General features: G+C 46.0%; 1 protein-coding gene across 4 annotated transcripts in view; it reads right to left on the minus strand.

The window, feature by feature from the left end:
* Positions 1–16,131, minus strand: part of AP2B1 (adaptor related protein complex 2 subunit beta 1) — an 80,546-nt gene that overhangs the window by 21,710 nt on the left and 42,705 nt on the right. For 3 of the 4 annotated variants that reach the window (XM_072882663.1, XM_072882664.1, XM_072882666.1), the window contains exons 15-17: positions 6,000–6,041; positions 3,945–4,091; positions 2,514–2,659 (exon numbers count right to left, since the gene is read on the minus strand). In XM_072882663.1, coding sequence (XP_072738764.1) covers positions 2,514–2,659; positions 3,945–4,091; positions 6,000–6,041 — 335 coding nt within the window. The remainder of the gene's footprint in view (positions 1–2,513; positions 2,660–3,944; positions 4,092–5,999; positions 6,042–16,131) is intronic. The other variant, XM_072882665.1, reaches the window with a different exon arrangement.

Raw genomic sequence — 16,131 nt, forward strand, 5'->3', positions numbered from 1 at the left:
TGAGAGCGGCACTGCATTGCTCAACATCTATTGCCCTTTTGCCAAGCACAAGCTGGGTCATCTTCCCATTACTTCTGAGCTGCCCCTGCTGTTACTCCAGGGGAGGAGCACAGCTCTCAATGTGCACCACAGCTGACACTCAAAGTAGGACAAGGCACGGGAAACTCAATCAGGTCGGTCTCCCTGACAACATGCACCATCCTGCCCAGGGGACCAGCATCTGGGAACTCTTCCATTACCCACACGGCACTGGTCTACGTGCTGAGCAGCAGCCTGCCCAGCAAGGAGCGGCACCTGGACTCAGAGTCAGGCTCGTGGGCTCTCTTACAGAGCTGCAGAGCACTAGAAGTAGAGTATATCACACACTGCATGGCTGTTATATCATTGGGAGCCATGGAAGAAGGAACTGGAGCCAACACAGAACAAATACATAGCCAAGGAGGAGTACGTGGTTTGTAACAGAGCACTGTAGAACAAATGAATCAATGCAGCCAGCTGTCTGGTCCCGAATGACAGCGTCTGGCTCTGTTGCTTGGTTTGAGGCTCCTTCAGCTGGGGACATATACCACCACAGCAAAGCGAATGTTTACTTGCCCCTTCAGTCCAAGAGGCATTTAATTCTACAGGCACCTCTATTTAGTGTGGAGAAGGGGAAAAGCAGCTAACATTTAACGTAACACTTCGGTACTACATACCAGCTTCTTTCTGAAAGCAGATGGAAGTTCAGATGCATAAGACAGTTTTGGTGTACACTTGTGACTGCATTTCTCTTTAGCACAATTCATATTAGCTCAGAGGTGACAGAGCATTTACAGGAACAAAGATGTATAGGTGTGTATTTTTATTTTATGCACTAAAACACTGATACTGCCTCTGCACAGAGCCAGCTGCATGTATATTGGGTATGTCACTCCTTCAGAAACCAGCAGATGCCCCATTCTTCATTCTCCACAGTTTTCAGCTCTAGGGAGCTGAAATAAGAATACTCTCAGCAAGGGCCTAGCCATGTGATTTGCCTTCTGCAGCCATTTCACCTTGGGGAACATAAGCCCTAGTGTTTTCCCTTAGACTCAGAAGGAAAGAAAGTTGTATTTTGCTACAAAGTGCCTGTGGTATTACAGCACACTAGAGCTCTAGCTTTCTTTTATTTTTTTTAATACTTTATCCCACAACTGCAGTGAATGTGATTAGTAGCAGCAGGAGAGGGGGAAAAGCAATAGAAACTTCCCAATCACAAACCTTAATATTTAAATCTAAAGAGCCAGCCCACTGCAGCTCTTTCCAATGCACCAGCCACAGTGGAAAGCAATGACAGGAGAACAGTATTTGTAGAAAAGTAAATAGTAGTAGATTGTATACGGAGTGTGTGCCAATACGCTGCAAAAGGAGAAACTGCTGGTTTACTGTACAGTATTTAAACTTCTTACATGCTTGAGAAGTACCATGTAGGTGTGGCTAGAACACAGCTTGATGTATGGGGAAAAATCACAAGCAAAACATCTTTTTTTCAGGCCAATTTGCATGAAATATTTGCATATAGCAGCTTAGCAAAACTCTCCAGAAAATACAGCAGTCCAGGGAGAACATTTACTAAGACTTACTTAGCATAATGTCTTTTGTAAGTAAATATTATTTGTCCCAAGAAATCCCAAATTTGCAAGCCTAACAGTGATATTAAAGAGATGGTTTCAGTGGACCTTTGGTATAGAGAACCCTTTTCCAGAGAAGGGACATTAAGAAATATGGGGAACATTTCAGTCCAAGATATTCTTTACAGCCTTGATAAGAACTAGCCTGGCCCTTGCTCGGATAACATATAGCAAACCACACGATAAGCTCTCTGACCAAGAAGGGTATTAGTGGGAAGACACCGTGGCTGTACTGCCATGTCATGTCTTTTGGCTGAGAAGGGTTTCTGAGAACAATCTGTATGCTCTAAACATTCAAGTGGCTGCTCCTTCTGACAAAATTGTTCTGCTGCCAATTACAGGGAAAACATGTGCCATAGGCTCTTACCTTGCAACTTCTTCATTGACAAATAGCTTTATTAACGAGACCTGTACTTCCAGAGAGTCTGAGGGGCAGCACAGCAATTAAGTCAGGAGGTAGAGGCATTACGGATTGACACTTGTGCAGCTCAAATGCTTGTCTGTTTATGCTCTTGCTTTCCTTGCGGCACTTACTGGCTATAAAACCACTAACCTGCCTAACAACTCATGAGGCTGCTTTAAAACTGTGCAGAAATTAAATGGGGCAGATGCTGTTTCAGAGCTAGGAGAATGACGGGACCGTCTGCTGCCTGTTTCCTCACAGATTTATCAGTCTGTAATTTCAGCCCTTTCACACAACTGTGGTGTGATGGAGAGTTCAGGCTGTATCATCCAGCTGTTTCCATGACTGTATTATATACCTACATAGAAGTCCTCCCTGTATCTAGCAGCGTAGACACAGACTGCTTTCATAGGAGCATGCAACCTTTTTAACATAGCGGACAAAGCGTATTGATTTCTTACCTGTTCTTATTGAACTGAATGGCAAAGTCGGTCATGTGCTGCAAAGCCTTATTGGTAAAGTTCATCTCCATGTAGATGTGTCCCTGCCTGTGACTGAACGTGCCCGAGATCTCCAATCCTTTAGCCTTCACTGCAGGCAACCAAACCTTGAACACAAGAGATGTCATTCAGCACAAGAAGTCTGGCCTGAAGATAACAAACAAGCACAGTTTTCCAAACAACAGAAAAGTCCCGAGTTCGGAAATCCAGCTACATTGGCATGTTAAGCCCACAAATGCTAAAGAAACACTACAGGGAAGATATGACATGGGGTGTTGAAAGGATCAAGCTCACCAATGAGAAATAAGCTTGCTGCTCCTAATCTGCATTTGTTTGCGGCACTCACATAAGAATTCAAATATACTATAACATTAATGTGCACACGAAACAGTGAAAGCCTGTGTCCATCACACTAACGCGAGACTTACCGTCTGCTGATGGACAGGCTTCTCCAAGGATCCGTTGGGCTATTAGAGGCGGGACAATACTAAAGTTTGAACCAAATAAAATCACAGGGCTGATACTATTAGCTGTTTGGGTTCTGGATTCCCAAATCATCTTTGTGGGAAAAACCCAGACTCAAATTTGAGGGGTGCAAAACGAAGTACTAAGCTCAAAATTACCGGGTTCTTTTGTACTTGGTCTTATATATGGTGCAATACTTGCAAGCAGCTAAGGACCAAAAGCTTTGAGTATGCTCTGCAGTACCTTGAGATCTTAGATTTCATAGGATGACTTCAGTTTATTCATCCATTGACTATAAGAGCGCTAATTTTTGTTTATTCCCTTTCAGGTATGAAAGGCTAACCCCGAGCTCCCTGTGGCTACTCACAACCTGTTACCAGAACCATGTTCTGCATCTCACGAACGCTTCAGACTAAGCATGCTTCAGTCAGTGCATCTGTGATCTCTGTCACTAACAGAGCATTTATCCGCATTACACTGCGGCATGCTCATCCCAATCACGTGACTATCTTCACTGTCATGTTGGATTCCTCCAAATAAACAAATCTTCTATGAAAGTTGTAGCAAATTTTATCCTGCCCTCAGTTTCCTGGGGAAACTTGCTAAGAAGTACGTCTCCAGGAAAGCTGCTCTGACAAAAGTGAAATTCTCATATCTTATATAAGCCATTCTTTAGAGTAATATTGTTACAGGCAAAATGAGGGAACTGCTAAAAAACCAGAAGTCTGTAACTAACAACTAACGTGGTCTCCAACACACTGTTACTCTGCCTGGGAAAAACCCAGGGCATCCCTAATGGGACTGAGTTGAACTAAGGTGTCCTGATAGCACCAGAGACCAACAACAAAGGGGACAAGCGAGCAATCTCAGACTTCTTGTAGCCTAAGGTAAGGCAACATACTGAGGATGTTCTTTTTCCTTACGTACAGACTTTGGAGCCACATATCCTCCAGGAGCCATGCCTATACCAGATGAGAGCTCGAAGAGATCGTTGAGTCCACTGCTCACCACCGCTGGGGTGGGTGAAGGGGCAAAGGTGGCTGGCACGGAAGAGGGAATGTAGGTCTGCCCCACCTGGAGGAGTTAGAAAGAACAGGCACCGATTAACATCACATATGAAGAACACTACTTATTAAATAAAGCATGAACTTGGGCAATATCCTAAATATTTTAAAGGCGTTTGCAGCTTCCCCGCTGAATTATCAATAGTGCTAAATAATGCATTTGAATTCCAAAGCTCTTGGCAACTAATCCCTACACTCGGCTGTCACCTCAACCATGCAATATCTTTCACATCATTTTTTATAGCTCCAGTTATCTATTCCCACTGTAAAGGAATCTTTCTTCTCCATCTCTCCTTCTCATAAAGACAATATGCTTTGTGGATCTACCCTACATAAACCCAGGGAAAAGAAAAATGCTTTGATTCTTCCCCCAACTACGACAGTCTTCAGGAATCTGCAAGATTTTGCATATCCAGAGATAGCAAGGGAGTCATGACCGTATTGCGTACTCCCACCCAAAGCCAGAGCTCTGCATTCTCAGCACTGTGGTCCAAAAGGTTCATTACGTGAAGCAGAACTAGTTGTCTCTGTCTACCAGAGGACAACCTTTCTGCAGGAAGGGCAATCCTTCCCCCTCAGTACTTAAATGAGGGCACCAAACCTGGAAAATTAACCTTTAGGTGCCCAGCTCCAGGTGGGACGGTCACACTCAAGTTAGACTCCCCAGTTCTCCTCGTTATTGTGAGCAGGAAGAATTACATGCTTGAGAATAGGATTCACCACAGTCAGTAGCCCAGAAACAGGCAGAATGACTAAGGCAGGCAATAGGAAATACTGATGACAGGTCTGGGTCTGAAGTCTCACTGCTGTTCTGTGTTCAGGAACCCACCTGAGATGTGGTATTTCAATCAACCCTTTGGACAGGAAGGACTGGTGGTCTTACAGAACTGCTTGGTGGGTTTATGCTGGCCCAGGAAGGCAGAGACCTGGCTTTGTAGGTATGATCTCTACAGAGTAAGTATCTCCCACGTCCTGGTGTGTACTGCCTGGGGGCTACAGGTATACCGTACCACCAGCTCTCCTCTGCCCTCATGATGAAGTTAGAAAGGAATGCAAGATTCACAGGGAAAGAAGGAGAGAGAACGACTGCAGCCATAACAAGGGTTTCTGAAAAGCCCTCACTCCAGAACTGAGTATGCTTTCCTCACTGAATTACTGGCTACACAGTCCTGGGAAGAGGAACTGGAGCTTTTTCCAGGAGACTGCTTTTGGCTGTGGGTTGGAAGCACGCTCCCTCCTGCCCGTGTCTCCAAGTCATCTTGCATCCTTTTCCCATGCTTTCCTGGAAGAAGCTGGTATGCATTTGAAGCCAAGGGTGCTTTGGAAGCAGCCTGAAAGTCTCCCATGTCCTGGCAAGTGCTCTAGGCACTAGGACACTCACAAAGCACAGGCACAGAGGAGGAGGCCGGTGGCAGGCAGAGTTTAGCACCGACCACACGTAGTAGGGAAGCTCAGAGCACTTGATCCTGATGTCCAGGAAAAATCTTATATGGTGTTTGGGAGGAGAAAAGCACTGAGTTCAGACAAGCCCGTGGTGATGCTGGGTTAGGGTTACAACAGAACAGGCTTTGTGAGCAGAGAGGTAAGCATCCTTGGCCTTTCAGCTGCCAAAGCAGTTGCACAAGGACTGGGGTACTGCCAATGTTAACGCTGGTGCTCAAACTAAAAGCTCTGAGAAAGAAGAGCTAAGCAGATAGAGTCGACAGCTCTGGCCCTGGCTGCTCTTAGGAAAGCCCAGGTGACAGCTGGACTCAAATCAACATAAGTGGGGACCTGTGTGTTTCAGTTGCAGTTGTCCATTTTCAAACATCTTCAGGGATTTAAGCATCTTCCAGCACATAATAGGTGAAGTTGTATTTAAAAACCGTGAGCTTTGAGCAGCTTTTTAAACTGGGGAAAAAAACGGAATGGCACTTACTGCCGGGCTTCCTCCAATGCCCCCGCCAAGGTCACTGCCAAGCTGAAAGAGAGAAGGAGAGAGAGGAGAGAAAGACCGAGTTCATTTAAGCCAAGTGTCAGATGGCCAGAGTGGAGCTCAGCTGACCGCACTGCTGCGAGTCTCACTTGCTTGCTGCGTATAGGACAGACAGAAATGCAATGACGGGAAAGCACAGGGAACAGAGGGGCTTTTTTGCTGCTGTGTGAGCAGAGCTATTTGGAGAACTACCCCACACACCTACTGCAGACAGGAGTGTTTTGCAGGTTAATAAGAACAAAACCTCATCCTTTCTTGCTCCTGTCATCTGTACCACAAACTCTGCGCAATTCTTCATGTTTCATGCATCAGTGCTTTCCCTTCAACCCACCACGCCGGCTGCCAGCAGTCCTGAGCAGCTCCACAAAACCCAGTGGGATAACTGTGAAATGGAATAAAAATAAAACTGACAGGAAGCTCACTTCCTGAAAGCTTTAGTTTTCTAGGGAACAGCTACGAACTATGGGAAAACACAATGCATCTTGGCTACGTTCCTCTGACAGGCGGCTCTTTTCAATAACCAGGAAGAAAGAGAAGGGGATGTGTGCCGGCTATTACAACAGCTCAGACAGGTGGGCTTTGTCCTCCCTTTGAAGATGCTCCCCTCCCTTAGAGAGGACTAAACCAGCTTCATGATCTAATGGGCCACTCAAATAGTAGAGAGGCCTTATGGTGCACCAGGATATTTCAGTAACGATCTCTGCCAAGCTACACAGCTACAGTTTGAAGTGACTGAAATAGCCATGGTATACCACCCGCGCAACCTTCCATAAACACTAAATCCTCCCTGGAGCCCTTCTGCCAAACCATCCTGCAGCCCACCTAGAAGCTGTCCTACCATGAACTCCCTTTACAAAGCATCCAGACCACTTTCTCTGTGATAAAGCCCATTTTTTTTTTTAAAACATCCACGCCATTCTACACGCTTGAGAGAATTCGGCGATCAGGACAGACTCCAAAGCTGACTACAAGTGCTGTTTGTGAGTACAACATCACTCCTGTGAATATTTATAAAGCACTCGACAGATGACTGATAGCCAGGAGGAAACAAGCACAGATCTACAGCGGTTATTCACTACAGAGACATCTCTAGGCTTGCCCGTGTCCTAGGCTTTTGTTCAGAAGACCATGGTAGTTTTTTGCCTAGTGCAGGGTTTTTGTGCGTCACCTTCAGACTAGGAACATGCCCCGACAACATGCACAGAGGATGAAACAAGTGCAGGGGTGAGGCAGGAGCCAGTCCCATGGGAAAAAGGATGGACTGGCAGACCAGAACAGCAGAGCTCGCCTCGTAGATGGCTTTGCTCTTCCATTTCATCAGGGTTTGGGGGGTTTGTTTGCTTTAAAAGAGCATTTGACAAACTGGGTCAACAAAGGCTCTAGGTATGTTGTTCAAATATACGCTGATGTGGTAAGATATTGAAAAAGCGCACCATACAGCTAAAGCAGAAGCTTCTAGTAGTGCACGTGCTTAAAGCAAAAAAGGCTCCAAGCCTCTCCCTCTGCACCAGAGACCTGGAAATTCAACTTTGTTCTGGTCCCCGCTAGCCTGCTCTTTGGGAGATCTCATGGCAAATGTATTTTACACTGGTCAAGAGATACCATAAAGCTTCATACTTCTCTCCCTCAGAGCACAGATAAAAAGGATAAAATGCCTTGAGAACAGCAGTGAAAGTTGCAAGACAGTGACTTACTAGATGATAACTAGCCTCCAAAAAAATTGTAAAATTTGACAAATCCCTGTGCTGTTCTGGATCCCCCTTCTATCCCCTGGCATCTCTCCTTCCCCTAGTTCCCACAGGAGCCACCTGATGCAGTATTAGCTACCATAAGTAGGTGTTAGAGGAGTACAAATCACACACAATTTGCCTTTTGTTAAGAGGCCTTAAGAGCTTTTTTTTCCTGTGTGAGACTCAGTTTATCCCTACTTGAAGTCATGGCAGAAATTTATAGGAGGTCCCTCCTCTGCAAGAGCCACCGCTTCGTACAGCAACCCATCCTCTTGCTGCCCACAGTAGTGCAGTGAGCAAGTCCAGCGTGCAAGTCCACCTTTTCTTAGCTTACGTAAGAGTTAACAGATAAGAGTGAGCGATTCCAAAGTCAAAAGAAGGATCAGTCACAGACCAAAGAAAGCCAGCCAGAGGATGCAAATCCAATTAATATTGAGCTTATAAAACAGGGCTTATTACACTGTCAGATCTCCCCACTGAAACTGCCTGGCAGAGCAGAGGTTTGTTCTACAGACTGCTCTTTAAGCCAAGCCATGTTTTAGATTAATATACCAGATCATTTACATCTTGTTACTGGCTCACTGAGGAGTAATAAATGCAACTATTACACCTCATCTCTATTCATAGTCTTGCACGTAGATGCACTTCACACTTTATACTGACAGGCAGTGAAGTCCAGAGGAAAAGAAAAAAGGTGAAGAATCCAGTTCATTTCCAGATATTATCGTCTGCACAGAGGATTTCCGGTACTGTTGTCTGAAGCAGGGGGAAGACTGGTTTATCAAGCAGCAAGCATTTTACAAAGGGTATTATGGAAATGACTGAATAATTCTGCATAATCAAGCCAGATGTTAACTATTCTACCATTTGCTACTACACTCATCATAAGAAGCTGCAGGCTAGAAATCCAACCTCGAAGAAGCCCGTACACTGGTATCTGCATGTGCTCACTGTGAAGGAGGGAAGGAATGACATATTAGGGTTCCTCAAGCTATCCATTTTCCCTAGCTGGCCTTGGGGGAAAGTAGAATTTGGATTTATTGCTTGTTTTGAGTCGAGACTCCAGCTCTTACCCCCTACAAGGCAGAGAAAAAAACCTCACTGGCTCAGAGAATTTACCATGAGCCTCCTTACATTTCTAGATTGCACCCAGCATCTCTGCTTTGTGGTAGAGAAGCTCTCTTTCCAGTGCCAGGAGGCTCTGACCTGCTCCTCCTGAAGCCCCACTTTACTCATAAGAGGGGTCTGCACACAGCAGCCTGCCACTGTCTTGGCTCCTATGCTTGGGACCAAGCACTGTAGATGTGTACTACAAAGCCGCAGAGCAAGCTCCAAGGAGCTGGCAGCTTCAGCATGTCCCTACAGGCAGAGCTGGCTCTGCCTATATAGTGAAAAGAGAAGTGGCAACATAAGTACTTCAACAGAAATTAAAGGGGAGAAAAGTTAATAAAGAACTAATACAATCAATTCCACATCAGATCCAGGGTGCACTGTCCGTCGTAGCAGCACAGAAGTCCCTCTCTCCATTTTTCTTGCCTGTCACCCTCTTATCTCACCAATGCTTTCCCCATTCAGAAACTCCATGTCTGTTTTACCCAATCCTCCTGCAAGATGCCCAAGATCTAACTTTATTCCAAACTCAAATGATGGAAGAAACCGTAACAGCGATGTGTGTGAGGGAAGGAGGAAGACAGAGGGAACAGGAACCAATTACCCACAGAGTGTCCTCTCCCATCTGGAGTGACAGGCAGAGTGCAGAAGGAAAGAAGCAGATATTAGTCAGGCATGAAGTGCTGCTGAACCAATTCCCCAGGGCTGGCAGCTCTAGTTAACCGTTTCCATTCATCTCACGGGTGGGAAGACACTGCTGTCAGAAGGACAACGTGAATCTGCCTTACATGGGAGCAGGCAAGAGCCCCGCGGAGAAAAGGACCACGTTAATACAGCTGCCAGCCCTGCCCAGGCTGAAACGCTCGCTATGAAGGTGGGGTGCCACTTGGTCTCAGGATGGCCAAGGGGAACTTTTGGCTGGGAACCTGCAGCACTGCAAAGCCCTGATCCTGAGCCCAAAGTTGGCAGGCTTGCCTCTTGCTGAAGAGCACAAAGCCTCTGTCCAGGATGAAGAGCTGCCAGCTTCAGGAGATGAGGAGGGGATGAACAGGGAGCCGTGGCCACCAAACGCACAAAGTTCTTCAAACAGGAATGCTCTTTATTCCCTCCAAACCCATCCTGCCCCAACAGCACTCAAGCAGCCACAGAGGTTTAAAGAGGAGGCTGGGCTCGACCCTCTATCAACAAAACCAGTACTTGCACCTCTTCCCGAACTGCATCGGCATCTTTACTTTGTATTAGTTGGCTCAGACAGCATTGCAGCTGCTCTGCAGTTGAAGAGCATTTGCCCTGTAATTTCAGCTCCGTGTAAGCAGTTATGCTGACTTATGAAGTGCAGCAGTGCTGGAGTTACTGCATTAGGAGGGTATATTTGCATCTTAACAGCAGCTTGTAATGAAGTGACTCTGCTGAAGTGTTCATGTGATCCAGAGGGGTTACAATCACTTCTGCAACATGACGTGAGGCATTTAGAGCTCCAAAAAATAACAGGGAGGGTGGAGCCAAGGACAGAAGCTGCAACAATCACTGACTGCTCAGGAACCACTTTGCCTTGCGCCCATAGCGTAGCCAGGGCTTTCAGAGCAGCTAATGCATTTCATGGAGCCATAATTCATGGGCTAACGGGGACAATTGCTAACTCCTCCCTCCCTCACACCCCAAACCAAGAATTAAGCATCACAGCTCAAGGAGCCAGATGAGAGCATGCACTCAGTAACACAGCAGCAAGGAACACAAGGCATTTACCTAACAAGAATCAGACGATGGGGCTGACTGAAATGCTGAGAGCACAGCTGCTAGCAGGCCACTTGATCTGGGCTAATCCTGTTAGAGACATCTTAACTGCAGGACAGATCATGCATGGTCTGCATCTTCTGACCTCCTGATGGGCTGTAGATATCTCATTGCAGACTCTGCTGTGGCTCACACAGAGGCATTTTCAGTACCTCATTTGCTGCCTATTTTATGTGTCTGTTTTCTGCTCTGCAAGCCTGGCTTGGCGGCATGAAGGGCTACTGTCCAAACCAAGGACAGCTGCGTCAAAGGTGGTGGAGGACAGGTCATGCTGCCAATACCACAACCACCAGTTTCAGTACCACTTATTGCTAATGCTTTACCTTGCTGAATGATTTCCATCAGCAAACGAAACTAAGTACTAACCATTTTCATTTTCTAAAGTGTAAAAAAGCAGCTCTACAAAACTCTAGCAGTCCTATTACTGTTACAGCAACAAGAGCCTTAAAACAGACATGAATGAGTGACCCACCAGAAGAGCTCCTTTTCCGTATCAGCACTGCTCCAGCAATGGACACATGCCCTTTGTCAGAAATCCTAACAGATGTCCTTTGTAGCTCATCAAATCAGAACAGCCTAGATGAAAGGAGACACTCGGCCCCTTGTTGGAGGCTGGAGGAGCACCCTGTGGAAGCATCACATCCACTGCATAAATGGATGTTGGGGTTGACCTAACAGCCATTCTCACACTGTAGTTCCAGGAAAAGGAAAATGAAGTAGCCTTTCGGATGAGGCAGGCACTCAGGACTGCTGGAGCAGGCATTTCCTCCCAGGCTGCCGAGCCTACAGGTGCTCAGAGCCCAGGACACCCTGCAGGAGAGGGTCAGCGTGCTCAGGTCCCAGCCCTCCACCACACTTCAGAGCAAGCACAGTGGTGGGACAGCCCTGAACCATGCAGAAGAGAGCCCTGGGTCAGACCCCCCTATATCCAACCTGATTACATTCAGGGGCACAGCTCCACCTGGAACAGCCCAAACCAGTCCAGGTATTACAGAAAACTGTGGATATCCAGTGTTTATCAAACAGCTTTACAATTCAGGACATAAATCAGTCTGACCAGCTGCTAGCCTTGAATCAATAATATTCTTGTAGATGAGTGGCTAGAGTATTAAATAAAATCCTTACATAACAGACAATCCAAGTCTGTCCATTCCTACAGATTTACTGCTCTGCCCCTGGGTTTAAAGCCAGCCTCCTTGGCTCCCAGCCACAGTGCCCTGCTCCTGTTGAACGCACGGGCTCACAGTGAGCTGCACAATGTGCCGGGCAACGCGGAGCTTTCATGCCCAATGGATTTTCAGAGCAAATGAACACACAAAAAGGTTTAAAGGCAAAATGACCCTGGCTCATTACAGCATGGATAGACATCCTACAAAGCACTGCATCAACAGTAAACCAGGAGTTGGGGGGCTGCCTATAATCTGCATGAAGTTTAGCCGCTTAAGAGCCGGATTTAGGGGGATAAAGCATCTAACTCCAGCTCTCAGCATGCACAACTCCGCATCCGGCAATCTGCTGTCCAAGCAAGTTTTGCTTCTCCCACATTAGTGACTGGTACTGCTACTTTTCACTGTGGAGCTGGAGATCTCAAACAGCTTTGTAACGGTGGGCTTGGTCACCATTTTACAGAAAAGAGCGCAAAGCAGAGAACAACAAGATCTGCCCAGGGTGGCAAACAGGGGCACAACGTGGAACAGACTCAGTGCTGGTTCTGTTCACTAGAGAACAGCTAAGTCATATAGCGAGTCTGCTCTGGTTATAAGCAAAGCATATCTTGTTCTTGTACTAAAGGCCCTTTTTCTCCCTTTTTTTTTTTAAATTGTTAACACATGCTCAGCATCTGTGCATGCACAATATGAATGTTACATTTAATACCAATTACAGGACTCACTATGGAGATAAAATAAGAGTTACTCACTAAAGAAATTAACCTATCAAGCAGCTGGAGTCTCACTGGTCACAGGGATAAATATCTAGCAATGCTGAGGAAAACTCAAATGCACAATATTAATTTGGTGTTTATCCAGTTTTACACCATGCAGTGTCTATTTAAATGCCTGGAAGAAAAAAAACCCCACAGTTTAAGAAATGGAAATGCAGAATGACATTTGCCGTGGAAGTTAACACTGCTGTTAATCTTTCTGGGTTAGTCCTGTTGGGACTTTCACTGCAAGAGCATCCCTTTGAAGACAGACACCCCTTCCAAAGAAAAAGGAGGCATTATCAAATACACAAGAGCTGCAACAAGTATCCGAGGGGATCAACTCATGACACTGAGTGAATGTGACAAGCTGGCTGAGATCCTGCCAGCAGCCTCTTCCAGACCTTCAACTGCCTTTGAGACAATCGCAGTACTGACGCAATCTCACCATCACAGCAACAGACCATGATTTCATGCATCAACTCAAGCACATCCCAAACCATTTTCTTCCACTGTAACAAAGAGGCTTATTTAGGCTGTTTAACATATCAAACAGTTGCTTGGAAAATGGAAGTGGGGTTTGGGGTTGCTCTACTCTGGCAGTAGAGCAACTTACGTCCCCGCTCAGGCGGAGAGATAATGCCAGAGGCACAATGCAGAGAATATGCTGCATTCAAATATCTCATGTTCCCCTATCTCCTCTCAGGTCACCTCAGATCCAAAAGGGATCTGCTAGCGATGAGCAGAAAACAGGGATCAACAGTAGAGGTAGTACAAACTCCATCACTAGGAGCCTTAAAAAAATTACACTAGACAAATTCCTATTGGGAAAACACATATTCAGCCCTTCCTTAGATCAGACCCCAACCACACTTGGTTCCAGTACTCTTACTTAGACTCTTAAGACAACAGGAGGGATGGGAAAAGAAAGACCAAAGCAGCACACACAGAGGAAGACAGCTGCCTTGGCATTCACAACCAAACAGGGTTACTTTCTGGTAGCACAAGGGCCCAAAGTGAAGTAAACTCTGTCTGGTTTGAGGAGAGAGGGACTGCTCACACTACTCCATGCTTCATGCAAGAGTACGGGAGCCTCAGTCTTCCCAACAAAGCAGGGGAAGAAATGCATTAAAAAAAGAATTTAGGAGTAATGGAGAGGGCAACTTCAAAGCAGAACGAATCAGGCAGTGATATAACATAAAGAAAGTGTGTGTGTAAGGTATATGGAGGAGAAAGAGGAAGGGATTGCTACGCCAACAGCCAGAACACCTACTGATATACCGACAGGCAGAACACTGATAAGGACAGAGGAAGAAGATTTTATTTCAGTCTCCAGCCCCACTAATTGACTGGACGAGCAGCCCAAGTGACTGCCATCCCTGGCTCCCAGCCGGTTTTGATCTCTGGTGAAGGGTGAAGAGCTCAGCTCTTCTTCAAGGGAGCACCTTGGGATGCGTCTCACCCCCCCACCACATACAGAAATCAGGCATGTGCGTACCTGCAGTGTGAGACTGTGGTTTTGGCACTGCACAAACGTGGCTTAATATTAGCCTAAGATCAAAATGCTAATCCCCTTGGCTAGCCACGCAGCCAAGAGACACTGCCTAGCAATTTAGCTAATACCAGGTTAGGGTTAACTCAGCTTGATACTTGTTAAACACATGCCCACAACAATAAACAAAGACACAGATCACATTCACTCACGCACTAATTAGGCTTATTAGGGAAGGAAAAGCCAGAGAAACAGAGATTTACCAGGAAAAGATTCACTTATACATGCGAGGGATGAGGAGAAGACAGGACATTTGATGCAACAGCACTTCAATAAAAAGCATTCCAGGGGGGAAAAAAAAAAGCCACCGCCATTCAGATATTTTAGTGCTCACCCCATCTAGTAACTCAGCTAAGACAGCACGGGCCCACGCAGCCCGAGGCACAGTTACTCCCTGCCCAGACATGATCACTTTGTTAGACCACACTCCACAGCCCCATGGATTTACTTAAGGCTTGAGAAAAATATTAAGTAAAAGCCTAGTACCATATCAACTAACAGCTCTATTGCCAAAGCAGGTCACTAAATTAAGCCCATTAATGCCAACTGCAAGACAACTCTTTTCCCAAAACCAAGTTTTAGTCCTCCTGCTGTGTCCATTTATTTGTCTCCGACACTAATGAGAAACAAAGGGTTACTATAAGTGGCCTGGAAGACAGTATAGACAGAGGAATTTAACTCCTAACCATTGAGCTGCCACAGATAGCACCATTTTCTGCAATGCCTTAACACAATTAAAAATCCCAGTTTCTTAATGGCACATCTTGCAATGCAGGGCAAAGGCTGCAAAGGTCACCGCTCCGGGCTCACTGTCTGCTTTCCCAGCAACTTCAGCTTAAGCCATTTCCCTAATCCCCTATCTCCCCAGCGTAAAAGCAGTCTCCCTGCTAAATAAGCAAACTGTTGTTTAGATGGCACAGAGGCTAAAGCACGTCTGACCTCCGTGAACACCAATGCCATTAAGGGTTAGATTGTTTCCAGTTCATTAGCTCATGAAGCGCTGGAGCTGGAAGTGTGTTTAATGTCTGCTTTAATAAGACTATGGCAGCTTAAAAAAAAAAAATCTTTGACAAATAAGGATTTGTTGCATTGGGGTTCATCCAGCTGCCTCCTACCTCTATTATTCAGAGCTTGACTCAGAACTGAAAGCGCACCTAAACCAGGCACACAGATAACCCAACCCAGCTTCACCACAAGCCAAACCTCAAACCAAAGCAAGACAAATCCACTGAAGGTCTGAAAAACACCCAACTATGTTCACTGGGGTAGTCTTACTCAGGTTACATGGTGCAAATACACCTAGACTGCTTCTCACCCCTGCAGGCAAGTCAGCAGGGTGTTAGGGATCTGTGTGCTGTGCTCCACCCCATAGGAACAACTCCCAGGCTGACGATTACATTCACCACTTCTCAATGCCCGGCTGCCCCAAGGGTAAGACCACAGCACCAAGCCCCTCTCCACTGCTGCGGTCTCCTTGCTAAGTGATTCTCTCATTGCAGCTCACACCCCAGAGCAGAAGCCATGTGTAATTACTCATACTCTGGAGCCTGACCCTGTCAGTACTAGAATACCTCCTCGTGAGCAGCTGGGGCATGGGGAGGACTACGCAGAGTGCTTTCCTCTTGACCTAACTGCAATTAAAATGTCACCGATATTAAACCATGACATACTCTGGAGAATATACAAATGGGATGACACGGGGCTACAGCCTGCAGCCCTGAGAGTTCTGCACTGAGATTCAGTAGGGTTGGGAACCGGGTGGAACAAATGCCTTCTTGAAAGGGAGCCTGAATCAATTACAAAACAGTGGGACACTTTACATCCTCAAAACAACTTTTTGGTTTTCTTCTACAGACAGAAAAAGCATGGAACAAATATATCCGCTGACCATGGGGATTCTACAGCATGCAGCGACATTTGTTTTATAGTAGGAAAAAGCTGCTGAAAGTTGGTACAATAGTGCTGGTT

This window comes from Ciconia boyciana, chromosome 17 (assembly GCF_034638445.1).
Source record: "Ciconia boyciana chromosome 17, ASM3463844v1, whole genome shotgun sequence".
Taxonomy (NCBI): Eukaryota; Metazoa; Chordata; class Aves; order Ciconiiformes; family Ciconiidae; genus Ciconia; species Ciconia boyciana.